Source organism: Phacochoerus africanus, chromosome 10 (genome assembly GCF_016906955.1).
Source record: "Phacochoerus africanus isolate WHEZ1 chromosome 10, ROS_Pafr_v1, whole genome shotgun sequence".
Classification (NCBI taxonomy): domain Eukaryota; kingdom Metazoa; phylum Chordata; class Mammalia; order Artiodactyla; family Suidae; genus Phacochoerus; species Phacochoerus africanus.
This window is the reverse complement of record NC_062553.1, coordinates 71,849,670-71,876,741: the sequence shown is the minus strand read 5'-3', so window position 1 is coordinate 71,876,741 and position 27,072 is coordinate 71,849,670. Positions and strand designations below refer to the sequence as shown.

The 27,072-nt window shown below is 38.6% G+C and overlaps 1 protein-coding gene across 1 annotated transcript in view; it reads left to right on the top strand.

The window, feature by feature from the left end:
- The window catches only part of CCDC158 (coiled-coil domain containing 158), an 85,935-nt gene extending 60,498 nt beyond the window's left edge, over positions 1-25,437 (top strand). The window contains 6 exon segments of the mRNA XM_047799399.1: positions 10,537-10,694; positions 13,448-13,507; positions 16,015-16,082; positions 19,227-19,385; positions 21,603-21,710; positions 25,244-25,437. Coding sequence (XP_047655355.1) covers positions 10,537-10,694; positions 13,448-13,507; positions 16,015-16,082; positions 19,227-19,385; positions 21,603-21,710; positions 25,244-25,320 — 630 coding nt within the window. The 3' untranslated portion in view covers positions 25,321-25,437.
- The last annotated feature ends 1,635 nt before the right edge of the window (positions 25,438-27,072 follow it).

Here is a 27,072-nt window from a genome sequence, read left to right as displayed (position 1 = left end):
TTAAGGATAATTTTAGCTTTACAGAAAATTGAGCAGAAGTTAGAGTGCTCCCAGAGATCCCTCTGCTCTGCCCCTCCCTCACCTGTTCCCCTATTACCAGCAGCTCACACTAGGCACTGGTGTGGTACATTGTTACAGTTGAGAGAGCCATTATTGGTACGCCATGATTAACTAAAGTCTATAGTTTACATTGGGATTCATTCCTTGTGTTATACATTCTGTGGGATTTGACAGAGGTGTAGTGATATGTATTCACCATTACAGGTTTATACGGAATAATTTCACTGCTCTAAAAATGCCCTGTGCTTCATGTGTTCTTCTCTGCTTCCCTTCCCCTGAACCCCTGTCAATGAGTGATCTTTTTGCTGTCTTCATAGTTTTGTCTTTTCCAAAATGTTATGTAATTGGAACCATGGAGTACAGTCTTTTCAGATAGGCTTCTTTCACTTAGCAATATGCTTGCGAGAGTCCTTCATATCTTTTCATCCTTTAATAGCTCATTTCTTTTTCACTGAATAACATTCCATAATACAAATGTACCACAGTTTATCCATTCACCTGTCGAAGGACATCCTGATTGCTTCCAAGTTTTGGCAAATTATAAATAAAGCTGCCATAAACATCTGTGTGCGGGTTTTGCCTGGGTATCACGTTTTCAACTCTGTGAGATAAATACTACAGAGCATGATTGCTGGATTGTATAGTAAGAGCTTGTTTAGGGTTTTTTTTGTTTTTTGTTTTTGCTTTCTTGAGCCGCTCCCGCGGCATATGGAGATTCCCAGGCTAGGGTTCTAATCGGAGCTGTAGCCACCAGCCTATGCCAGAGCCACAGCAACGCGGGATCCGAACCACTTCTGCGACCTACACCACAGTTCATGGCAACGCTGGATCCTTAATCCACTGAGCAAGGCCAGGGATTGAACCCACAACCTCATGGTTCCTAGTCGGATTCGTTAACCACTGAGCCACGATGGGAACTCCAAGCATGTTTAGTTTTGTAAGAAACTACCAAGCAGTCTTCCAAAGTGACTGTACCATTTTTGCAATCTCACCAGCAGTGAATGAGAGTTCTTGTTGCTCCCCATGCTTATCAGCATTTGGTTAGTGTCTGGATTTTAGCCATTCTAATAGGAGTAAAGTGTGATTTCTTGTCATTTTAATTTGAAACTCCTTAGTGAAAGATGGTGTTAAGCATATTTTCATGTTTATTTACCATCTGCATATTTTCTATGGTGAGATGTCTGTTCCAAACATTTGCCCATTTTTAAAATTGAGTTGTTTTCTTACTCTTGAGTTATAAGAGTCTCTTTTTTTGTTGTTTTTTGTGACCCAGTCCTTCATCAGTTATGTGTTTTGAAAAGATGTTCTGCCAGTCTATGGTTTACGTTTCCATTTTTAACATTATCATTCTAAAGAAAAAAAAAGTTTTTAAGATTAATAAAATCCAACTTACTATTTTTATTTCATGACTCATGCTTGCCAAGGGGTGGAGTAGGGGCAGGGGAAGAAGTGAGATGGATGGGGAGTTTGGGGTTGGTAGTTGCAAACTATTACATTTAGAATGGATATGTGATGAGGTCCTACTGTATAGCACAATGTACTATATCCAGTCTCTTGGGATAGACCATAATGAAAGATAATGTGAGAAAAATAATGTATATATATATATATATATATGTATGACTGGGCCACTATGCTGTACAACAGAAATTGGCTCAACACTGTAAATCAACTATACCCTAATAAAAAATAAATTTAAAAAAACCATCACTAAACCCCAGTCATCTAAATTTTCTCCTGTGTTATCTTCTAGGAGTTTTACAGTCTTGAATTTTACATTTAAGTCTGTGGTTCACTTGGAGTTAATTTTTGTGAAAGATATAAGGCCAGCATCTGGTTTCTTTTTTTTTCCTACATGTCAATGTCCAGTTGTTCCAGCACCACTTGTTGAAAATATTGCCCTTTCTCTATTGAATTATCTTTGCCCTTTTGTTGAAGATGAGTGGACTGTATTTGTACGGGACTATTTCTGGGCTCTTTATTTATTCTGTTCCGTTGATCTACTTGTCTATTCTTTTACCAGTATCTTATTACAGTAAATCTTTAACTTGGGTAGTGCCAGTTCTCAAACCCTGTTGGCCTTTAGTGTTGTCTTAGCTATTCTGGACTTTTTGCCTTCCCATATGAACTTTATATTTTATTTTATTTTTTCTCAATGCTGCACTTGAGGCATATGGAAGTTCCCAGGCTAGGGATCAAATTGAAGCCTCAGCTGCCAGCCTACACCACATTCACAGCAATGCCAGAACTGAGCTGTATCTGTGACCTACACCATAGCTCACATCAATGCTAGATCCTTAACCCACTGAACCCATGCCTCTTCAGCAACCATGCTGCTGCATTTGGATTCTTAACCCACTGCGCCACAGCAGGAGCTCCTCCATTGTGTATTCTAGCTTCCTTTGTTGTAGATTAATTGACATAGGTGCATGGGTTTATTTCTGGGCTGTATTCTGTTATATCGATCTATGTGCCTTTTTTTGTACCAGCGTCACACTGTTTTGATTTGTTTTGATAGCTTTATAGTAGTTTTTTCTCAGAATTGCCTTGGCAATTAGGAGTCTTTTGTGTTTCCATATAAATATTAGGATTATTCATTCTAGTTCTGTGAAAACTGTTATGAGTATTTTAATAGCAATTGCTTTAAATCTCCTTTGCTTTGGATAGTATAGCCATTTTAATAACATTAATTCTTCCATTCCAAGAGCATTCCAAGACCATTTACATTTTTTTGAATCTTTTTTTTTTTAATTTTTATGGCCGCACCTGCAGCATATGGAAGTTCCCGGACTAGGGGTCAAATTGGAGCAGCAGCTGAAGCCTGCACCACAGCTATGGCAACACCAGATCTGAGCCGCAGCTGCGACCTATGCAGTAGCTTGCAGGATCCTTAACCCACTAACGAAGGCTATGAATCAAACCCATATCCTCACAGAGATAATGTCAGGTCCTTAACCAACTGAGTCACAACAGGAACTCTGTATCTGAATCATCTTAAATCTCTTCATCAATGTTTTATAGTTTTCAGAGTATAGGTCTTTCACATCCTTGGTTAAGTTTATTCCCAGGTATTTATTTGGGAGGATATATATATATATATTTGTGTGTGTGTATATATATGTTTTTGTGTTTGTATATATGTTTTTATGTATGTATATGTTTATATGTGTGTGTGTTTATATATATATATTTTGTTTTGTTTTGTTTTGTTTTTGCTTTTTAGGGCCACACTCATAGCATATGGAAGTTCCCAGACTAAGGGTCAAATAGTAGCTACAGCCGCTGGCCTACACTACAGCCACAGCAATGTGGGATGCAAGCTGCATTTGCGACCTACACCACAGCTCACAGCAACACTGGATCCCTGACCCACTGAGTAAGGTTAGAGATCAAACCCGCATCCTCATGAATGCTAGTCTGATTCATTTCCACTCCACCACAACAGGAACTCCCAAGGATGCAATTTTAAATGGAGTTGTTTTTATTTACTTTCTCTTTTTGGTATTTCATTATTAATGTATAGAAATGGAATTATTTTTGTATATTAATCTTGTATCCCACAACCTTGCTGAATTAATTTATTTTGACAGTTTTTGGGTAGAGACTTTAGGGTTCTTCATATAGAGTATCATGTCATCTGCACATGGTGACAGTTTTACCTCTTCTCTTCGAATTTGGTTTTTTGGATACATTTTATTTCTTTTCCTTATCTAATTGCTATGGCTAGGACTTCCAATACTATGCTAAATGGAAGTGGCAAGAGTGGGCAGCCTTGTGTTGTTACTGAATTTAGTGGGAAGGCTTTTAGCTTTTCACTGTTGAGTATCATGTTGTCTATGGGTTTGTCGTAAGTGGCCCTTTGCTGAGAGTTTTTATCATGAGTGAATGTTGGATTTTGTCAGATGCATTTTCTGCATCAATTGAATGATCATGTGATTTAGCCTGTTGATGATGATAGATTATAGTAATTTTTTTTATGGCCGCACCTGTGGCATATGGAAGTTCCCAAGCCAGGGAGTGAATCTGAGCTGTAGCTGTGACCTGTGCTGTAGCTGTAGCAACACCAGATCCTTTAACCCACTGTACCAGGTTGGGGATCAAACCCACACCTCCACAGCAACCCAAACTGCTGCAGTTGGATTCTTAACCCAGTGTGCCACAATTGGAACTCCTATACTAATTGATTTTTGAATGTTGAACTAGCTTTGTATAGCTGGTATAAATCCCAATTGATTGTGGGATATAATTTTTAAAATAAATTGTTGGATTGTATTTGCCGATATTTTGTTGAATATTTTTATGTCGATGTTAACAAGAGATAGTGGGCTATAGTTTTCTTACAGTGTTTTGGCCTTGGTATCAGGGTAATGCTGGTCTCATAGAATGAATTAGGAAATATTTCCTCTACATCTGTTTTCTGGAAGAAATTATAAAGAATTGGTGTAATTTTTTCCTTAAATGTTTGTTAGAGTTTAGCAGTGAACCCAGTTAGGCCTGGTGCTTTCTGTTTTAAAAGATCATCAATTACTGATTTAATGTCTATAATAGAAACCTAGTCAAATTATCTATTTCTTCTTATATAAGTTTTGGCAATTATGTCTTTGAAGGCATTGATCCATTTCATCTAGGTTTTCAAAGTTGTGTATACAGAGTTGTTCATAATATTCATTTACTATGCTTTTAATGTTAAAACTTCTCTTTCATTTCTGATGTTAGTAATTTTTGTATTCTCTTTTTTCTTAGCCTGGCTAGAGGCTTACTAATTTTATTGATCTTTCCAAAGAACCTGCTTTTGGGTCATTGATTATCTCTATCGGTTTTCAATTCCATTTTGAATTCAGCTTTAAATTTTATTATCTATTTTCTTTGCTTGTTTTGGATCTAATTTGCTCTTTGTAGTAATAACTAGACTGTAAGTATGTTGAGGTCAGATGCTCAGCTATATAGTTTAATCCTTGTCCATATTCTGTAATTTTGTGATTTTTATGACCCTATATTTGGACATCTCATTAGAAACTGATCATATTTTCTAATAATTATACCAGTGAGAATTAGTCAGTGTATCACATTAGGAAGATCATGGACTTTCAAGACAAACAGATGGTGTTTTTTATCCCAGTTTTGCCATTTACCCCTTGTGTGATTTCGAGCAAGTTGTTTAACCTCTCTGTACATCAGTTTTCTCATTTCTAAAGTGGAGGTGATGATTTCTACCTTATTGGGTGGTTTGAAGATTAAAGTTTAAATGAAATCATATATGGAGTGCCTAGTACATGACAAGCACTTGATAAATGGTGCCTCTATTTATTTATCATGATAGTTGAAATTATGGGCCAAGTCTATGAGAGAAGGTTTGGTTGGGATAGGTGTAGTCTTGAACTTGATACTAAATACACAAAATACAAAGTTACAGGACATGGAAAATGTGGCTCATCAATAATTTGTGGAAAAGACCTGGGGAGCCTGCCGGGGCCAGCTCAGCAGGATGGAGCTGGAGAACGGGTGCTGTGGAACTTAAGGAAAAATAGTTAACACAAAACAAGACACAGAGACATTTATCTTAAGTAAAGGTGGGAGCCAGGGAACTCAAGGTCCCAGGGACCAAGAGCGCCCTGCCTCAAGAAACCACACTGCTTTTATTCTGAGATCAAGTGAGGAGTCGCTATGGGTGGTTGATACAGGGTTTGTTTACTATTATATGTTCTTTTACTATTTAGAAAGCCACTTAGGTGGTAAAGGGTTAAGCTCTTACTCTGACCTCTAGGCACATAACAGTTCTTAAGCTTAAGTCACTTATGCCTTTAGGTCTTTGCTCTTAAGCTTAAGTCATTTACCAGCACTGTGACTGTTTCTCCAAGAAGGAAGATGGGATAAAGTAAGACAAGAAGATGGGATAAAGTAAAGAAGGACAAGATGGAGTTTTCAAGGAAACATGTCTTGCAACAGAGCCTAGCTGACTACCTGCTCAGTCTGAGTCAGCAGTGTTACATTGCAGCAGGAAAGGTTTTAAGGATAGTGTCGGATCAAGGAAGGAGACAGCTCTCCTCCCTTCTGCTCTGCTCAGACTCTCGCTGGATTCTCTATTTCATTTTCGGACATGAGCATTTAAGAGAATCATCAACTAACCAAAGTCTGGCAAAAAGAAGCACAGCCAAGTGGTGAGAAATTGTGAGCCCATGTCATTGCTTTTAATTTTTATTTATTTATTTATTTATTTTATGGCCACACTCAAGGCATATGGAAGTTCCCAGGCCAGGGATTGAATCTGAGTTACAATGTGCAACATTCACTGCTACTGTGGCAACGACCCATCCTTTAACCCACTGTGCTTGCCCGGGATCAAACCCCTGCCTCTACAGCAACACAGGCTGATGCAGTCAGATTCTTAACCCACTGAGCCACAGTGGGAACACCCCCAAGTCATTTCAAAGCGTTAATAAATTGAGAAGCTATAGCCTGGGTGTGTGTTAGAAAGTGTAGTTGGGGAGGGGAAGTTGGAGTAATGCAATAAGTATCTGTTTCTAAAGGGTTATGGTGTTAGACTTGTTCCTTCATGAGGGGGATGAAATTTGTATGAAGGAAGATGCAGTTTAAGCCTTTCTTGCAAAGGATTAAAACCATATAAAAATTAAACTGCCTTCCTTGGCTTTTGGTGAACAAGCAAGGGATCCCAATATACTGATAAGTATATTGCTGGGATCCCGTAGAGAAAATTCATCATCGTTTCTGACTGGAGATGGGACTAGTACTAATTGATCTTAGAGACCCCTCCAACTTTATATTTTCATGGTTTTATACACAAGCCAAGAATGGGTTATTTGAAATTCAGTATATAAAGACAGTGATAAACCAGTCCTTGTCTATATGAAATTTACATTTTAATTGAAGGAACAACACAAATTTTAAAGTTTTAAAGAATATTAGGATGAAATCACAGTAAGAGAATATCATGGGGCTGATTATGATCAATTGTTAAATGAATCTTGATATTAATTGAATGCTTTTCAAGCTTTTACATATTTTTTTTATATTTCTGTTTTCTTTTTTCCTTTTTATAGCATTTTTTATTACTCAGTTACATTTATAGTTGTATAATGATCATCACAACCCAATTTTATAGCATTTCCATCCCAAACCCCCAGCACATCCCCCCACCCCCCAACTTGTCTCATTTGGAAACAATAAGTTTTTCAAAGTCTGTGAGTAGTGTCTGTTCTGCAAAGAAGTTCTTTGTATCCTTTTTTTAGGTTCCACATGTAAGTGATAGTATTTGATGTTGGTGTCTCACTGTCTGACTAACTTCACTTAGCATGATAATTTCTAGGCCCATCCATATTGCTGCAAATGCCATTATTTCTTTCCTTTTAATGGCTGAGTAATATTCCATTGTGTATATGTACCACACCTTCTTGATCTACTCTTCTGCCGATGGACATTTAGGTTGTTTCCATGTCTTGGCTATTGTATTATAGTGCTGCAGTTAACATTGGAGTACGACCCATCTTTTAACCCACTGTGCTAGGCCAGGATCCAACTGGATGTATCATTTTGAGTCATGGATGTATCTTTTCGAGTCATGGTTTTCTCTGGATAGATGCCCAGGAGTGGGATTGCTGGATCAAACGGCAATTCTGTTTTTAGTTTTCTGAGGAATCCATACTGTTTTACACAGTGATTGCACCAAATTACATTCCCACCAACAGTGTATGAGGGTTCCCTTTTCTCCACACCATCTCCAGCATTTATTGTTTGTAGACATTTTGATGATGGCCATTCTGGCCGGTGTAAGGTGGTACCTCATAGTGGTTTTGATTTGCATTTCTCTAATAATTAATGATGTTGAACATCTTTTCATGTGTTTTTTGGCCATCTGTATGTCTTCTTTGGAGAATTGTCTGTTTAGATTTTCTGGCTGTTTTTTGGTAGGCTTGTTTGTTTTTTTAGTATTGAGCTGTAGAAGGTGTTCATAAAGTTTGGAGATTAATCCCTTGTCAGTCGCTTCATTTGCAAATATTTTCTCCCATTATATATAGATTGTCTTTTCGTTTTGTTTAGGTTTCCTTTGCTGTACAGGAACTTTTTAAGTTTAATTAAGTCCCATTTGTTTATCTTTGTTTTTATTGTCATTGCTCTAGGAGGTGGATCTGAGAAGATACTGCTGTGGTTTATGTTGGAGAGCATTTGGCCTATGTTTTCCTCTAAGAGTTTTATAGTATCTGGTCTTATATTTAGGTCTTTAATCCATTTGGAGTTTATTTTTGTGTATGGTGTTAGGAAGTGTTCTAATTTCATTCTTTTCCATGTGGCTGTCCACTTTTCCCAGCAGCACTTATTTAAGGGGCTGTCTTTTCTCCATTGTATATTCTTGCCTCCTTTAACATAAAGCACCAGTTGCTGTCAAAGAACCTGAGTGCCATGATCCTGGGGAGTGGGAGGGAAGCACATGTATATGTTTGTAAGGTTTTTTTTCTGGTTTGTTTTGTTTGTTTGTTTTTTGTCTTTTTTAGGGCCGCACCTGCGGCATGTGGAGGTTACCAGGCTAGAGGTCAAATGGGAGCTGTAGCCACTGGCCTACGCCAGAGCCACAGCAATCCGAGGCATGTCTGCACCCTACGCCAGAGGTCATGGAAACGCCAGATCTTTAACCTACTGAGCAAGGCCTCATGGATGCTAGTCGGGTTCATTAACTGCTGGGGCCATGACGGGAACTCCTGTTTGTAGGTTATTATACTGACAATTTATAATAAATACCAAAGGCTTAAATTTTTTAATAATTGACAAAGTTTATTAAGTAAACTTTCTAGGGGGCAGAAGATATGAAGTTCCAGGTGTTATATTGAGATTTCAAGGTTAAAACTAAAGTGGCCAAATATTGCAGTATGATAATGTTTTTGAAGTTTTATTCCACATCAAATATGATACCCACCAGGGCTTAGGGCCACAACAAAACCGGCGTTTGGTGAAATTGGATCTGCTCAGAGACAAACCAGTTCAGTATGTGAGGGATCAGTGTGTGTGTATACATTGGAAATCTCTGTACCTTTGTTACTCATTCTTGCTGTGAACCCAAAACTACTCTAAAAAATAAAGTCTCTTAAAAACGGTTCATACCTTCATATGTTTTAAATTAATGACATCAAATTTAATAATTTAATGGAGTCTAATTTATGAAACTCTGGACTCATCATGGTAATTTTGGGGTAAGGTGCCCATCATAACTGAAAAGATCATACTTACTTCACATTCAGTTTGTTAGAGCTCTTGACATCTTCAGCTGGATATTTTATGTGGTTTATCAGGGGGAGTAGGAAGGGGAGGGGATCGTGGGGGTGTCACCAGTCACATCGACACTTGGTCGACATGGAACCTAGAAAAGTAAAGCCCAAAGAACAAAAAGTATGCCGTATTCATCCTTCAGCAGCCAGTCTGTGTGGCAGCTTTAACTCTCCATTGGGGAGTTCCCGTCATGGTGTAGTGGTTAATGAATCTGACTAGGAACCATGAGGGTGCGGGTTCGATCCCTGGCCTTGCTCAGTGGGTTAAGGATCTGGCGTTGCCATGAGCTGTGGTGTAGGTTGTAGATGCAGCTCAGATCCTGCATTGCTGTGGCTCTGGCGTAGGCTGGTGGCTACAGCTCCGATTCTACCCCTAACCTGGGAACCTCCATATGCCACGGGAAACGGCCCTAGAAAAGACAAAAAGACAAAATAAATAAATAAATAACTCACCCTCCATTGGGACAGACGCTTTGGGGTGCAATAGCCTGATGATGCTCGCTGCCTCTCTAGCCATGAACATCCTCCACTAAGTCCACCTGCTCACCAGGGCACCTTCTGCCTGTCAGTAGATTTCCTCTCTTTTTGTGCCTATTGGGAACATCTATACTCCTTCTTACATTATAAGTATTCATTGAAGAATACTACCTATCTGAAAATCTGTTTATATTACTCCCCAACAAACATAGTTTGAAAATATTGGATAATCTTTTTCCTCATCAGTAAAGTGTGGAGTGTGATTAACTCATCACTAGAGAATTCCATGCTTCTAAGCTTCTATACCTTTATAAAATTAGTTCAGCCCTTATCAAAGTATTGAAATTATATTGCCTGGATGTAGTTGCAAATATTCAATGGCATGATAAGATGTCCATACCACATTGTTAAAGTTAAAAAATAAAAAATATTTAAAAATAGATGTGTATAGTCTGATCCTACATGTATGTACTAATTTATAAATATGTTTACATATATGTATAACTAGGTATATGTATATTTGTAAATTAGAACACTATGTTGATTATTGATTGGATATTATATATTATTATTATCCCCGAGTAGTACGATTACAGGTTTTTTTATTTCTGCTTCTTTCTCGTCCATGATTTCTGTTCACTGGTTGAATTAATTTTATGATAGGAAATGGAATTTGAACCTGAATAAACACAGTGTCATTGTCTTGTAAACTGTTTTCATTCAGCACTCTCTGAAACCTAACCCGAAGGAAGACCCCACGAGGGACTTGAAACAGCTTCTGCAGGAGTTGAGAAGTGTGATCAACGAGGAGCCGGCCGTGCCTCTGGGCAAGACAGAGGACGACGAGAGAGCACCGTCCCTGGGTGTCTCCTACGTGGCCGTGTAAGCCTGGGTGCTTCAGGGCAGCTGGCCATCACATTGTCTATGTGGGACAACCTCTGGGAGGCTGAGGTTTTAGTAACTTTAAGGGGTGTCTGACATCTCCAGGAAGACAACAGGAAAACAGAGGAGTTAAGCAAAAGTAAAACAGCTTGACATCAAGAGAAAATAATAATTGTTCTATTCAGAAATTAAGGCAGCGTGTTACCCAAAATTACATTCATGTAGTAATTTATAGTTCCCAACAGATCTCACATCCGTAGTCTTCTTTAATTATCATATCTATTTGAGACAAGACAGAGCAGGATTTATTTATTCCATTTTACAAATGAGCAAACCACAAGTTCCAAAAGGTTGAACACAGAGAGCTACATACCTCTCCAGGTATGAGATAATTGGAAAACCTTGGTTCTCTAGGCATCCATGCCAATGACTTATATCAAATTAATAAGAGATCAGATCCAAAAAGAACTCTGTAGTCTGCCAGCCACTCCCTGTTCGTACCTGCAGAAATCAATGAGATTCTCATTTTCTTTTATAAATAATGTTTTAAATTATTATTCTGTGCTATTATTAGATTAACTTAGAGTGTATATTTATATATATATATATATTTTTTTTTCGTCTTTTTGTCTTTATAGGGCTGTACCTGTGGCATACGGAGGTTCTCAGACTAGGGGTTTAATCCGAGCTACAGCTGCTGGCCTTCGCCAGAGCCACAGCAATGCCAGATCCGAGCTGCGTCTGCAACCTACACCACAGCTCACAGCAATGCCGGATCCTTAACCCAATGAACAAGGCCAAAGATCAAACCTGCAACCTCATGGTTCCTAATCGAATTCATTTCCACTGCGCCACTATGGAAACTCCAACTTAAGAGTGTTTTAACATGGTATATACTATATTCTTAGCATTATAATACTAATTGTATGTTGTTAGTATTATAACAACCCATTATTATAATATTTATTTTCTAGCTATATGGCAAATACCTCGAAATAATGCTTTCTGATATAATACTTATATATAAACAATCTGAAGTTTCTTAAGATGTTCAGTTAGTGTTTATTAACCTGAGGTAGCAAAATGTTAGCTGGGTTTGTCTGTTTTGTATTAATATTATTAATAGTAGTAGTAAAATACTAGTAACAGTTATCTAGCTAGCATAACATTGCAGTCTCTGAATCACATGTCAAAAACATTGCATTGTCACTCCATCCAAGAAAACTTATATGTGCAGAGCACTTTCATTTTTGTCATAACTCTGTAATAAGCCTTCTAAGCCAGGGCAGTAGTATTAAGCTCATTTGACAGATTTATACATAGATTGAATTGCCTCCTATGAGGCAAAGAGGCAAAGTCAGAAGTAAACATCAGAGCCCCTGCTCCCAGTCCGATCTATCAATCAATCGATCGATCATTCCAGAAGATTACCGTGGCTTCCCTCATCAAATGTCCATCACTTCAACCTCTGATTATGGGATTGACTTTAAAGGACCATACTGAAGATGAATATATTTGATCCCTGCTTTTAGAGGGTTTATGTTAATTTTCTGTAATCCTACAAATGACCTTGTCACCTAAGTCTAAATTCAGCCTAAAGCTTTTAAGAGTTTAGGAACAAAAGTATTTCTAAGTTGATGAACTCCAAGGGTAACCCTTTGCAAAATTTGCTAGGAGGCCTAAAATCTACTCTTGCACTTTATAGAAGAGTTAAATACATGTGAGCAATTGATTACTCTAAAAATACATGGAATCTGCAAATTGTTCTTTGTATAATTAACTGAGAGTTCTGTTTATCTGGGCAGAGATAATAGATTGCATTAATGAGTCAGGCCTGAGATTAGAGATATGCCATAGATAAGAAGAATCTGAGATTCTGAATCTCAGTTGTCCAAGAATTTTATATGTGACTGGGTAGTTTGGAAAGCCTCTTTGGACAGTTTACATGGGAGTTGATGGAAAACTGTTACAGTGTTTAACTGAAACCAAAAAGGATTTCAGTGAAATATCCTACAGTAATTTATTTTTTAGAAGTCAACTTAATAGGCATTTTTTTGTTTATTTTAAATTTTCCCATTGTTTACCCAGATGGAGATATTTATATGGCATGCCATTCCAAAAAAATGGAATTTTTCTATATTTACATATATTTACAATAGCTTACATAACTTTTGAGAGGAGGGTGGTCAGAAAGGAAAGTAGAACAACTCCCATATAGGATTTTGAGAGCCTCACTGAAAACAATCTTATTTTTATTAATAATTGAATAGCTGAATTTTTAGTGAAATTATAAAAAGAGCATACAGGAATGAAATCCATAGCCCCTAAACAAAGACAGCCTCTGAGAACTGACTTTAGCCGAAAAGAGAAAAAACTCACATTAATTCGTTCCTGGTGTCAGACATAGAAGCCACTGCCTGCAGACCTGCAGTAGCTCCTCACTGTCTCTGCACTAAGTACGTGGGTCTCAGGCTGACAGTGAAGAGCCTCCCTAACCAGTCACCACCCTACAGCTCTCCTCCTGTGCTGTGCTCTAACCCAGACAAGCTACTCCTGACTCCCAAAAGAAGTTCATTTCCTTCTGTCTTCAAGCTTTTCTCTATACTTCTTCCTCCACTGGAAGAGCCAGTGCCCAGTCTTATTCCTTTGAATCTGCTTTTGTCTAAGAGCTATAGTCAGAGGAACAGTTTTGTCTTATCACTGAGTTAAAATTATGTCACGTAGTCTTTAACTTCTCCAACCCTCTGCAACAGAAGCAACAACTCACTAAGGGAATCCACTGAAGGCAGCAAATCAAGTGAAACTCTTAGCAGGTAAGAAACATCTGACCAGCCCTTGACTTTCCAAACATCCCCTTTACTGCTGTTCATTCATTAATTCAAAAGATCATTAACTGCCTGATGTGCTGACTCTGCTGGGCCCTGAGGAGGTAACAGCAGTGAGCAAGATGGACGTGGGCCCTGTCCTCAAGCTGCTTACAGTCCTAGGGTCTATTTATTGACTGCCTGGAAAAAAAGCTTTTATCTTTGCTATTTTTACCACTTATGAAAAATAAAGATAACGGAGAGCTCTCTTCATATCATAAGAATATGAAACTGAATCCCACTATTTAAATTCCAGTTAGTCAAAGACTTAATCATTGCTGCATGTATCTTCACCAGACATATTGCCTGCCATATACTAGCTGTTGAGAAAGTATCTGTTCAGGGAATTAAGACAGATTATAAATACTTCCTTTCTGTCCCTGCTGTTTTATCAATATTCAGTAAATGGAATCTTTCTAAATAGAGCTTTCTCTTAGCCTCAAAGAAACAATTTTTGATTTTCTGCTCACCTGAGTGTATATTACATTTTTCCTATAGTAATACCTGTAACTAACTACTGCATATTTTTATTTTTATTATCTGGGTGTTATAGACTTATTTAGTCTAACTAATCAAATCTATGCTGTAGGCGCTATTATCCCCATATATAGGTTAGAAATGAAGACAGATTGTCCAGCAATTTGCCAATATCATACAGCTTGTAAACAGAGGAGCTAGATTTGAACTCAGGTTTAGCTGGCTCCTGAGCTCAGGTTTGTAACCACTCCTGTGTTTTGCCTCAGGGTACCTGGACTGAGCTACCAGGAAAAGAGCCCAGTCAAGACATTGGCAAGGCTACACTCCCTCCCTCCACAAGCCCTTGGGATTAGCCCATTTTCTTCTCTTCTCTTCTAGAGCTTCTGGGCCTCTAGAGCCTCATTCTTTTCACTCTTTGATTTGTGACTCCCTCCGAGCTCCCAGCCCAGGACATAGCATCCTCAAGTCTTCTGCTGCTTGTTCCATGGCCTTCTCCCTGCTGTGTGAAACCTCCCCTTGCCTTCCTCTAATAAAGAGACTTGTGATGGCATTTAGATTATGCAGGTATATCTCCAGATAACCCAGGATAATTTCCCCACCTCAGGATCCTTGATTTAATCACATCTGCAAAGTCTCTAATACCATATGAGGTCACACGCATAGGGTCTTGGCATTTGGACACAGATATATTTGGCAGCGTCGTTCATCTTACCACATTGCTTTTTCGGCCATGGTACCATATTCTCATGGACAATTGTAGTGGCCTCTACGGTGTTCAGGATGGATTTTTTAAATCTCCAGTCTCTTGCAAGTTCCAGTCACTTCTGTGAATAAATTTCAAATTGATCAGCCTCAAGCACACCTCAGACTATGTTCCCAGCCCTCAAACCCTAAAAGGCTCCCCATTGCCTCCTGTAGCAAGAACAAACTCTTTGCCTCGATAATTAAGACTAGCCACAGTATGGTCGTGACCTTCCTTTCCAGGGCTTTTCTCCTAATATTCTCAAACTTTTTGGTTTCCAGGACCCCTATGCACTCACAAATATCACTGAAGATTCCAAAAAGCCTTTGTTTATATAGGTCATTTCTATTTTTTAGTATTGGAAAGTAAGTTTGAATTTTAAGCATTAAAAAATTTAAAAGATTTTAGTATTTCTTCACTTAAAAATAACAAAGTACATGTTACATGTGAAATTACGTGTAACCATAACAATGTATTTTATTATGAAAAAATATTTTTCAAACAAAAAATCATGGAGAAGACATTGTTTTACAGTTTAATTGTGACTTAATAACATAGCTGGATTCTATCTAACTCTGCATTTATATGCTGTGATAGCAGATATTACAGAGCCTCTGGGAAATTCCACTGTACACTGGTGAGAGACTGAGAGTTCAAAAGAAAATACCTTAGCATTATAATAAAAATAGTATTAGTATTGACCTCACAAACCCCCGTTGCAAAGGCACCATTTTGAGAACTACAGTCATAATATTTTCATACTGATACCCAACCCACAGAGAACTGTGTGGTTTATCTCAACTTATTTATTTAAATAGGTCTGATAGTTTTGTAAAGCAATACTTATTATTGCTAAGAGAATTTTTTTTAATTCCTTTGGTTTTTTTTTTTTTTTTCATTTTTAAATGAATCCTTATGATTGCATCTCTTAGAATCCATGAGAGAAATACTGGGTTTCATAGCTATTACTACACAAAAACAAATTTTCTAACCAAGATTATATATTACTACAATTTCATTCTACCAAATGTTCATGGGCACTGAATACATAAAGCTGATGCAACTTTGGCTCTCCCTCAAGGGACGGTTTTAGGATTTCGGCAGCATAGGGCTATGACTGCCATCTCGGGTTTCTATTTTAAGCCATCATCCTTGCCTTCTTAGCTAACCTCTGTCCGTAAACCTTAGCCATGAGTTTGGAAGTGGAATGTTTGTATGACCATTCTTATGCTTCCAGAGAGCCCGTCACGTTACACACAGAAGAGTTGGAAGATCCCGCCAGTTGCTTCACATTCCCATCTGCAGGTGAGTTTTCAGTGAAAGCACAGGCTTGGGGCCTGCGTAGAACCTGCAGCAACTCCCCTCACACTCGCTGTTCCTCCGCATTGCTCAGCCTTTACCTCCTTTAAAGCCTTTGCTTAGATGTCGCGTTCTCAGTGAGACTTACTGTCAACCACTGAATGTAAAAATTATAACCCTCCTATAGTCCCAGTCTTCCTTATCTTTGTCTTATTTTTACATATTTTTTATTTATCTGGGGCTGCACCCAAGGCATGTGGAAGTTCCCAGGCTGGAGATCAAACCCATGGCACAGCAGTGACCCAAGCCACAACAGTGACAACACTGGGTCCTAAACCCACTTATCCACAGAGGAACTCCAGCAATTATTTTATATATGTAGCTTCCTAATTTATGTGGTCCATTGTGTGTCACCTCCTGCTAGACAAAAGCTGCACAAGGACCTTTGTCTTTAATTGTTTGGTTCCCTGATGTATCCCAGGACCTAGAATCTTCCAGGCTCAATAAGTACTTATTGAATGGAGGGGAGGGTAGAAATGAAATAGATGGTTTTCCATATATTTTCCAAAGACTGTAAGTAAACAAAATGTTCTCTATAAAACAAGGAGGTCAAGGAAGAGATTGAGAGGTAACAGAATCTGTCGAAAAGAAAAATGGCACAACTCGGATTAGAAATGGAAAAGGAAAAATAAAAATATTTCAGGGGGAAGCCTTAGAAAAATAAAAAATAGGATAGGATAGGATAGACATGGCTGAAATCATAGTCAGGAACATGATGAACCCCTGGAGAAAATTACAGAAAAGGAATTTTTAAAACTAAGAAAGATGAAAGATGATAGAGAATATGTTAGATTTAGAAGGCAAAGGCAAGTCAGCAGACACATAATCAGCTTTCCTGTGGAAGAGAACCAAATGCAGGGAACAGTATGATACTGTGAAAATGGTGGTTATTCAACACACGTTTAGGGCTAAATCTGGACAGGAATAGCGTAAATAGGGAAAATTGAGGTGTGAGGTAAAAGAGATAGAAGAAGTTAAGTTTCCAAATTTTCTCATCTTTTGTAGAAGAATCTCAGTGTGTATATGTGTGTGTGTGTATGTATGTATGTATAAATCAACATAATGTTCTTAAAATAGATGCAAAATCTTAATTTTTAAATTATCTTTAACTTGGAAAACTTTTAAGAATTAATATTTTTTTTTGTCTTTTTGCCTTTTCTAGAGCCGATCCTGCGGCATATGGAGGTTCCCAGGCTGGGGGTCTAATCAGAGCTGTAGCCACCGGCCTACACCACAGCCACAGCAATGCAGGATCCGAGCCGCGTCTGCGACCCACACCAGAGCTCACGGCAATGCCGAATCCTCAACCCACTGAGCAAGGCCAAGGATCGAACCCACAACCTCATGGTTCCTAGTCAGATTCGTTAACCACTGAGCCACGACGGGAACTCCAAGAATTAATATTTTAAAGAAAACAGCATTTATTTGACGTTGAACAGTTCCTTCAGGTTTTACTTTACTTTATACTGTCGTTTTAATGCTTAGCCAAGAGAATACAACATACCTCCTTGTTTGATTAGATTAATGTAAATGAATGCCTTTACCTTTTCTCATAAATCATGAGTACCCTGGAACATGTTAACTCCATCCACTTTCCTTCCAACTTACATCCAGTTGTTGTCACCTACTTTAATTAAAAATGTAAATACCATAATGGCCCATTTGCATTGTATTGTACAGTTAATATTTACTTAGATACACTCACATTTTCATACTTTACTTTCTATCAGGTATCATTTTACTTTTGCCTTTAATGTTTCTTTTAATGTATTCTCCTAGTTTCTGTTTTTATGAACTTGTCTTTGGTTTATTTTATTTTATTTACTTGTTTTTTGACTGCACCTGAGACATGCAAAAGTTCCTGGGCCAGGGATGGAACCTGAGCCACAGCAATGACAATACCAAATCCTTAACCACTAGGCTGCCAGGGAACTCCATATTTTATCCGTATTTTTGAGGATGATTTTTCCTGAGTATAGAATTCTAGGCTGATATTTTTCCCTCACTTTGAAAATACTCCATTGTTTTCTGGCTTCCATTGTCTCTATTAAGAAGTCAGCTCTCAGGGGGTTAAGAAACCATCACTGTCACTGCTATGGCTCAGGTCACTGCTGTAGTATGAATTCAGTCCATGGCCTTTTGCATGCCACAGACATGGCCAAAAAACAGAGGGAAAACCAGCTTTAATTGTTGGTCATTTAAATGTAATCTATCTTTTTTGCCTTTCTGACAGCTTTAAGACTGTTTTTGTCTTTGGGTTGGTTTGTTGTTTTGTTTTGTTTTTTTTCTTTTGTAGTTTTTATTGATATGTTTTCTAGGTATGAAGATCTCGTTTGGGGTTTGGAATAATGCTGTTGAATCTGTGGTAGTCTGTGCTTCCATTATCCAGACCTTGTGGCTCTATATCTATTATCTGTACTTTTTTTCTTGGTTTTATGCTATGTCATTTTGTCTCCTCACATGCCTGGTTATTTTATTTTATTTTATTTTATTTTTATTTTATTTTATTTTATATATTGCTGCACCCAGGCATATGGAAGTTCTTGGACCAGGGATTGAATCCGGGTTGCAACTGTGACCCATGCCACAGCCATGGCGATGCTGGATTCTTTAACCCACTGCATCAGGCCAGGGATCAAACCTGCACCTCCACAGCAATGCAAACCACTGCAATCTGATTCTGTGCCACAGTGGGAACTCTCCTGGTTATTTTTATTGTATGACAAACATATATGAAAAATTGTACAGATGGTTTGCAGCTTAGAATGATGTTACCCTCCTCCAGAGAGCATCCATGCTTGCTTCCAGTACACAAGCCATGGACACCAGCAATCCCACATCAGTTTAATCCAATCAGGAATTAAGATGATTTTAAGATAGACCTCAGGATGCCCAAGGGAAGTTCTTGTTTCTTATTCCTAAAACATATAGCCCTTTTCAGTTTCAACCTAAAGCCTTGAGTATTCACCAGAACACACCCCACCCCCGTCATTGGGAACACTTTCTCATGAAAGTTTGATTTTCTTAGAGATGCAGTATACTACTTTTGATAAATTCTCTCCTTTTACTTCTGTTCTTATAAAATTTTAGGAAGTCCATCTGTAAAAAATTCAGCTCCTCGTTCATTCCATTCTTCTCCAAAGAAGTCTCCAGTTCATTCACTCCTAACTAGTTCAGTTGAAGACTCTATAGGTTCCACATCACAATATAGATCCACCAAGCCTGTTCATTCACCTGATTCTGTTAAAGGTAAGAGTGATTTGATACTAGTGATGAGATTAATTGATTTCCTATTCTGGCAAATAAAAGTTCTTTTCCATAATTGGAATTAATAAGGTTTTACACATATTCCTGTATGCATACTCTGATTGATGCTGTGTAACTTAAGTGGGTCTTTTTTATTATTAGTTTTAAGTGAGTCTTATTTAAATAGGATAGCTATTGTGTAGACACATAAACACACACCCCTTAGTAAATATACATAGATATTATAGATAAGTATTATCTCTTTCTCTGACTTGAATAATGAACTATCTTCTCTATTATGAGATTTGGGGCCTTTTTAAATTTAATTTTATTTTTATTTTTAAGGCCAAATTTGTGGCATATGGAAGTTCCCAGGCTAGGAGTCAAATTGGAGCTGCACCTACCGACCTACACCACGGCCACAGCAATGCTAGATCTGAGCCTTGCGTCTGTGACCTATACCTCAGCTCATGGCAACATGGCATCCTTAACCCACTGAGCAAGAGACCTCCTCATGGATACTAGTCAGGTTCTTAACCCACTGAGCCACAATGGAAAATTCCTTGGGCCTTCTTTTCAATACTGAGAATGACTTTTCTTTCTTATTTACATTCTTTAAAATTATGGCTCTCTTCAGCCTCTGCCTTTGTAAGTCCAAGTATCTATCATACAAACTTGGAAAATGTTCTCATTTTGAAAATTTTAAATTAATTTGTTATTCACTAAGACAGATGGTGAAAGTGGTTTGATTTGGAATAATGCCTGATAAATAAGTGGACATTAAATATGTATATGTTGGGTTGAACTTGAATATTTTTCATCTTCTAAGACTGTGACCCAGGCTGGGTGGCATCATTCCCTTTGATAACGGATGAATTAGGCAACTTGTTGCATCATTGTTAAGTTAGTTCCTAGCCTCTTGAAATTCTATGCCTAACATATTTTTAGATCCAAAAAAAAAAAAAAAAGATTTGGCACCTAATCATAGATTTTAGTACATTTTCTTTTTTACCATCTTTTTCTGCATTTGTGTCCTCCTTCATCTCCTGTGTTTCTAGGTTATTATTTGATATTTTAAAAAATTTAGAATAGCAAGTTATTTCCTTATTAGAGCATTGATTATTACAGGAATAGAGCAGTGCTGCTGGTGACCTTATTATTAATTTGTGGTTACAGCACAGCACAGTATTTTTTTTCCCTATTGTCAGATACTCATCAACATCACATATTTCACATTACTTATGTTAAAAATCTCTCTCTGAGAAATTATTTCCTTGAACTAAAATAATTCCTAGATGATTGCCTTTAATTAAGAGTATTTTTGATAGGAAGATATGCCATCAAAAATATTTTCAAGATTATACAGCAAGTTAGAGACTAAGCTCAAAGTTATAATCTTGAGATTGCAATCAGGTATTTTTTAGAGGTTGACAAAACCTAACATACTTACTAGAGAATGGCTCACGTGCTTCTAGCCCCTCCTCAGTTGCTGCCACATTTTTTCTAGGTTTGGTGTCCACTGCAGCCATGTCAGCATCCATACTTCCCTCCCCCTTCATTCCAGTGACAACTGAAGTAGGCATTGGCCTTTCACACATTCAAAAATGTTGCCAGTGTCAGTATTACATCTTGCTCTTCCAAACACTAAATTAATACCAAGCTAGTCAGGTTTGGTGTAAAAAGTTGTCATTTAGGTAGTTCCCGTTGTGGCTCAGCGGTAACAAACCCAACTAGTATCCTTGAGGCTGCACGTTCTATCCCTGGCCTCACTAGATGGATTAAGGATCCAGCATTGCTGTGAGCTCTGGTGTAGGTTTCAGACGCAGCTCGGATCCCGCATTGCTGTGGCTGTGTTGTGTAGGCCGGCATCTGCAGCTCCAATTCAGCCTCTAGCCTGGGAACTTCCATATGTCGCAGGTGTGGCCCTAAAGAGAAAAAAAAGTTGTCATTTGTAGTGCAGATTATCATTAATCTTGAAGTATTCCTCCTGCTCATCCCGTTTAATGCCATGTAGTTAAATAATAGTAAATCAGGTTGGTTTGAAACAAAATCACGCGAGCTAGTATTACAGTGTTTAAACACGACACTTCTTTATTTTTAAGTGGTGTTTTAAAGTTCCCATTGTCTCAAAGGACAGGTTGTTTAACCCATAGTTGGAAGATTTCTAAAAAGAAGTATTGACTAGACTTTTAATACCACATCTAAGAAATTTTCTAATAGCTTCACAGTCTCAGCCAATAGAAACAACCGGAAAAACATGCAGGAAGCTTCAGAACAGACTGGAAAGCTTGCAGACTCTGGTAGAAGATTTACAGATGAAGAACCAAGGTACAGTGTACATTCTTGGAAAGATCTTACTTGCTCATAAGAATACTCAGCTGTCTTTTCAGGTTAAGCCTCCTATCTGTATATATACTGGAAAGGATTGAACAAGCAATTCAGAAACCTTAGTCAAAATATGAGAGTCCTAACCATGACCAACCCCTGGATTAATAGTGTGGCCTTGGGCAGGTCGCCTGGGCCCTACTCACCTCTTTCATCTAATAGGGATGATAATACCGCTGACCAGCTCGCAGTGGGACACATGTTTTGAGTGGCTGATTTCACAAGAGATGTCCCAGCACACTATCTTTCTTGTCCCTGGTAGGTCTGTGGCAAGCATTTATATGACAGTAACCAGGGTGAGGTTGCAATTTAATAGTCAGAAATAAAAGTTACAGTATTTAGTCTTACAGAGGATTTAAATTAGCAAGAGCCCTAAGAGACTGTTCCGCCCAGTGAACCACTAAATAAAAGGATAAACTACTTCTAAATATACTAGAGCTGTTTGAATGAGAAACTGCTGTACTCTCATTCAAGATGATGGGCAACTTTGGGGGCATACAGTCTAAGTGGATGTTCCCAGGAATATAGGAAACTATCATGTTTTGTGATTTTCTTTTTTTTTTTTTTTGTCTTTTTAGAGCCACACCTTAAGCATATGGAGGTTTCCAGGTCTAATTGGAGCTGCTGCTGCTGGCCTGCGCCAGAGCCACAGCAACGCCAGATCCAAGTTGTGTCTGCGACCTACACCACAGCTCACAGCAATGCCAGATCCTTAACCCACTGAGCAAAGCCAGGGATCGAACCCCCAACCTCATGGTTCCTAGTCAGATTCATTTCCTCTGTGCCACGACAGGAACTCTGTTTTGTGATTTTCTGATATAAGTTCCTGAATCCGGGAGCCTTTGTCAGAGAGAAATTAATTTTGGCATATACATGTTACTTTTATTTCATCTTTCCATCTCTAGAGAATGTAAGTTATTAGATGGAGAATAATAAATATTTTTTTCAGAATTAAATCCTTATAAAATAATTTAATCTTATTAATAATAATAGTTGTTATTAGCATTTATTGGGCCCTCGTCAGCCATGTCCCAGGCCCTGTACTCAGTGCTTTGCTCATGAGCTTCCCTACACTGGGGGAGTGGGTACTAACATAATGTCATTTGGTAATGAGGAAGCTGAAGATGACAGTAAGTTCTAAGTCACACACTGAGTGGGGTAGCTGAGACTTGATCTCTGCAATTTCTGGCTCCAAATCCACATTTTTTTAACTTTATTTTTTTTTTTATTACCCAAATGAATCTATCACATCTGTAGTTGTATCATGATCATAACAATCTGATTTCACAGGATTTCCATCCCACAGCCCAAGCACATCCCCCACCCCCCAAACTGTCTCCTCCGGAGACCATAAGTTTTTCAATGTCTGTGAGTCAGCACATTTTTTTTTTTTAATGTACTAAAGCTAAGCAGAATTATTTTTAAAGAGAATTATAAATTATTTATGACAACTCCATATCCCTCTGTATAGAAACATAAAGAAAAACATTTGATTTTAATACTGGCCCCATTTTTTTTTTTTTTGTCTTTTTGCCATTTCTTGGGCCGCTCCCGCGGCATATGGCGGTTCCCAGGCTAGGGGTCTAATCGGAGCTGTAGCCACCAGCCTATGCCAGAGCCACAGCAACGCAGGATCTGAGCCATGTCTGCAACCTACACCACAGCTCACGGCAAAGCCGGATCCTTAACCCACTGAGCAAGGCCAGGGATCGAACCCGCAACCTCATGTTCCTAGTCGGATTCGTTAACCACTGTGCCACAACGGGAACTCCAATGTTTAAAAAATTTTTTAAAAGCTTTTTTACTGGGTACAGTGTGGATGGAACATATCTTGGAAATTATGAAAACAAATATTTTGGAGAAAATTTTGAGAACATTTATCAACCTAAAGTACACATACTCTTTTTTAAAGTGTATTTTATTAAAGTGTAGTTGATTTACAGTGTTGTGTTAGTTTCTGCTGTATAGCAGAGTGATTCAGTTTTATATATATATATAAAATATGTATATTATATATATATTCTTTTTCATATTCTCCATTATGGTTTATTACAGAATATTGAACATGGTTTCCTATGCTATACAGTAGGAGCTTGTTGTCTACTTTATATATAGTATTTGTATCTGCTAATCCCCAACTCCTAATTTATCCCTCCCCCAGCCCTTTTCTCCTTCAGTAACCCTAAGTTTGTTTTTGAAGTCTGTGAGTCTATTTCTGTTTTGTAAATAAGTTCATTTGTGTCATTTTAGATTCTACATATGAGGTATCGTATGATATTTTACATATGAGGTCTTTCTCTGACTTCCCTTAGTATGATAATCTCTAAATCCATCCATGTTGCCGCAAATGGTGTCATTTCATTCTTTTTTTATGGCTGAGTAATATTCCATTGTATATACATACTACATCTTTAACTATTCATCTGTCAGTGGACACTTAAGTCACTTCTGGGTCTTGGCTATTGTATACAGTGCTACAGTGAACATTGGGACGCATGTATCTTTTTGAATTAGAGTTTTCTCCAGGAGTGGGATTGCTAGATCCTGTGGTAACTCTATTTTCCGTTTTTTTAAGGAACCTCCATACTGTTTTCTGTAGTGGTTGTGCATTCCTACAGACTGTAGGAGGGTTCCCTTTTCTCCACACCCTCCCTGGCATTTGTTATTTGTCGACTTTTTAGTGATGGCAATGCTGACTGGTGTGTGGTGGCACCTCATTACAGTTTTCACTTACATTTCTCCAATAATTAATGATGTTGAGCATCTTTTCTAAAGTACACATATTCTTTAACCCATTAGCTCCACTCTTAGCAATTTATTCTGCAAGAAAAGTTGCACACACACATAAAAGTCTGTTTACAGAAGTATTTCCTATATCACTGTTTATAAATAAAAATAAGAAAGCAATTTAAAAAATTCATTTACTAACATACGGATACACCCACATAATGGAATACTGTGCAGTCATAACCAAACATGAGCTGAAAAGAAAAGACGTTGACATTTTGTTAAGTGAATAAAGCAAGCTACAGAACCATTTAAATCACATAGTTCCATTTATGTAAAGAAGAGTGTGTGTGTGTGTGTGTATGTGTGTTTGTGTGTGTGTGTGTGTGTGTGTGTGTGTGTGTGTGTGTACACATGGAAATATTTTCACCAAGGGGTTTACAGTGATGACCTGGGAGGGAGACGTTCAGCAGACTCAGGGAACAAAGCATGACCCTTCTGAGGTGTTCTCATTATTTATAGTTAGTATGTGTTACTTCTGTTTAATAGTTACCATACTCATGTAAAACAACTGAAGAATCAGACTTACCCTTAGCTGTTCCATGACTGAAGTTTTTTAAAAAACCTGCTACTTTGCAATTTTTAAGAACTTCTTGAGCTCAGAATGTGTCTCTGCTGTAGCAGCAAGCTGACAGAATATAAGCCTGGTAAATGTTACTTTTCTAACTTTGCTTTATCAATGTTTTCAGCAATGTCCTCGATGATCAGAAATCAAGAAAAGAGGATACAGAAAGTGAAAGACCAGGAAAAAATGTTACTAAAATGATACATTGCTTGCCTATTCTTTACAGAGAAATGATGCCCAATTAATTGTGGTGTTACTTATAATTAGTGCCCTGTGTACTTTTTTCTTTTTATGTGAAAATTTAATAAATGATACCCTGTCCTGTAAACTCTAGTTTGAAATAAACTATGCTTGAATGCTTTCACAGTGAAACCCCAAGCAGCACTAGCCAGATGTGAGAGCATTCACACCTTGTAGGTCTTAATTGTGCTAATACCAGTGTGTTGGAATAATTATGAGTTTTTTATTATCTTGATCGGTGCTAAGGCAATAGTCTTTTTTTTTTTTTTCTTTTTTTTCTTCAGCTTAAAAAACTTGTTTCTCATGAAAGTGAAAGATGGGCTCCAAGGCCCTGAACAGAAGGACAAACTCCAGGTTACTGACAGGGACTCCTTTTGTGACCCTGAACTGTTTGTTCTGTCAATATCAGCAAGTGTAATCTTGTAACAGAACATCCGGGCCTGTAATCAAAACTTTCCGAAAAGTTTCTCTTTTTACACATTAACAACTAGAAAAGAAAGACTGTTTGTTATTCTTCAGCTAGTGGGTAACTTCTGCAGATTGGGTGGATTCAGTCTGCCTGAATGAGAGGTTTGTATGTGGAGTGTTTTCCAACTGCAGTGACCACTTCTCTGTGGACACCAACTGCGTGTGCAGTTCTGATGCTACCTACCTGGGGTTAGTGTCAGATTCTACAGATGTAAGGGCTCAGTCCCCCAAGTCTGCCCTCTTCAGATGCCAGTCAGCAGTCCTGGCCATCTGTACTCTTTGGCCAACTGGCTATAAAGTGGGGGGTTCCCACATCTGCCTCTCAAGTGTAATAATCTGCTAGGCCTGCTCCCAGAACTCAGGACAGCGCTTTGCTCACTGTTACGGTTTCTTTTAAAGGATGTAACTGAGGACCAGCCAGGTGGAAGAGAGGCACAGAGCGAGGAATGGGGTGAGGGTGGAGCCCCCAGGCCCCGTCAGGGCTCCCAGCAGCCCCGAAGCCCATCCCATCTCATCACTTCACCTGGAGCTTCATCTCCAGCCCCTCCCCATCCCTGAGATCAGCGTAGAGGGCTGAAGGTGGCCAGCCCCAGCCTGAGGCTCTCTAGGGGCCCTACCTAAGTCACCTCACTAGCAGAAACTCGGGTGTGATCTAAAGGCCTCATTGTGGATAAGAAAAGACACTCCTGTCTTTCAGCAGATGCCCAGGGTCTGGGGAGCTCTGTGCCAGGAACCGGGGACAAAGACCAAATGTCTTTATTACACTACAGGATGTGAACCAAATAAGAGGAGACCAGAAGAACAGATATAAAAATGTTTAAATCGTGCCAAGGACAACAGGAACAACGTCACAGAAGCCAAGCTGTCCAAAAAAGTCTGTACTCCGTTCTGTACACTGAGAAACTGCCACCCGGCTCAAGGCTCTGTTTCCCAGCCTGCCTGCCCCCCCCACACACACCTGGATGTGGCCACATGCCAGTTCTCAGGAATGGCATGGGGACACAGCAGTATGTGGCACTTTCTGGCCCAAAGTTCTAGTGTTGTCTTTCCTAACTCTTTCCCCTTCGATGGGCTGGCTGCAGGGGACAGTGAGTCCTAGGGGATGGCAGAGCCTGGGTGATGATCTGAAGGCCGGCTGCCCTCCTGCCAGGAGCACCCACTGTTCTTCAGCCTTCTCACAGGGATGGTGACTAGCAGCAGGTGGCACTGGGCCCACCAGTGCTAAGTAGGACATAAGTACTCCCA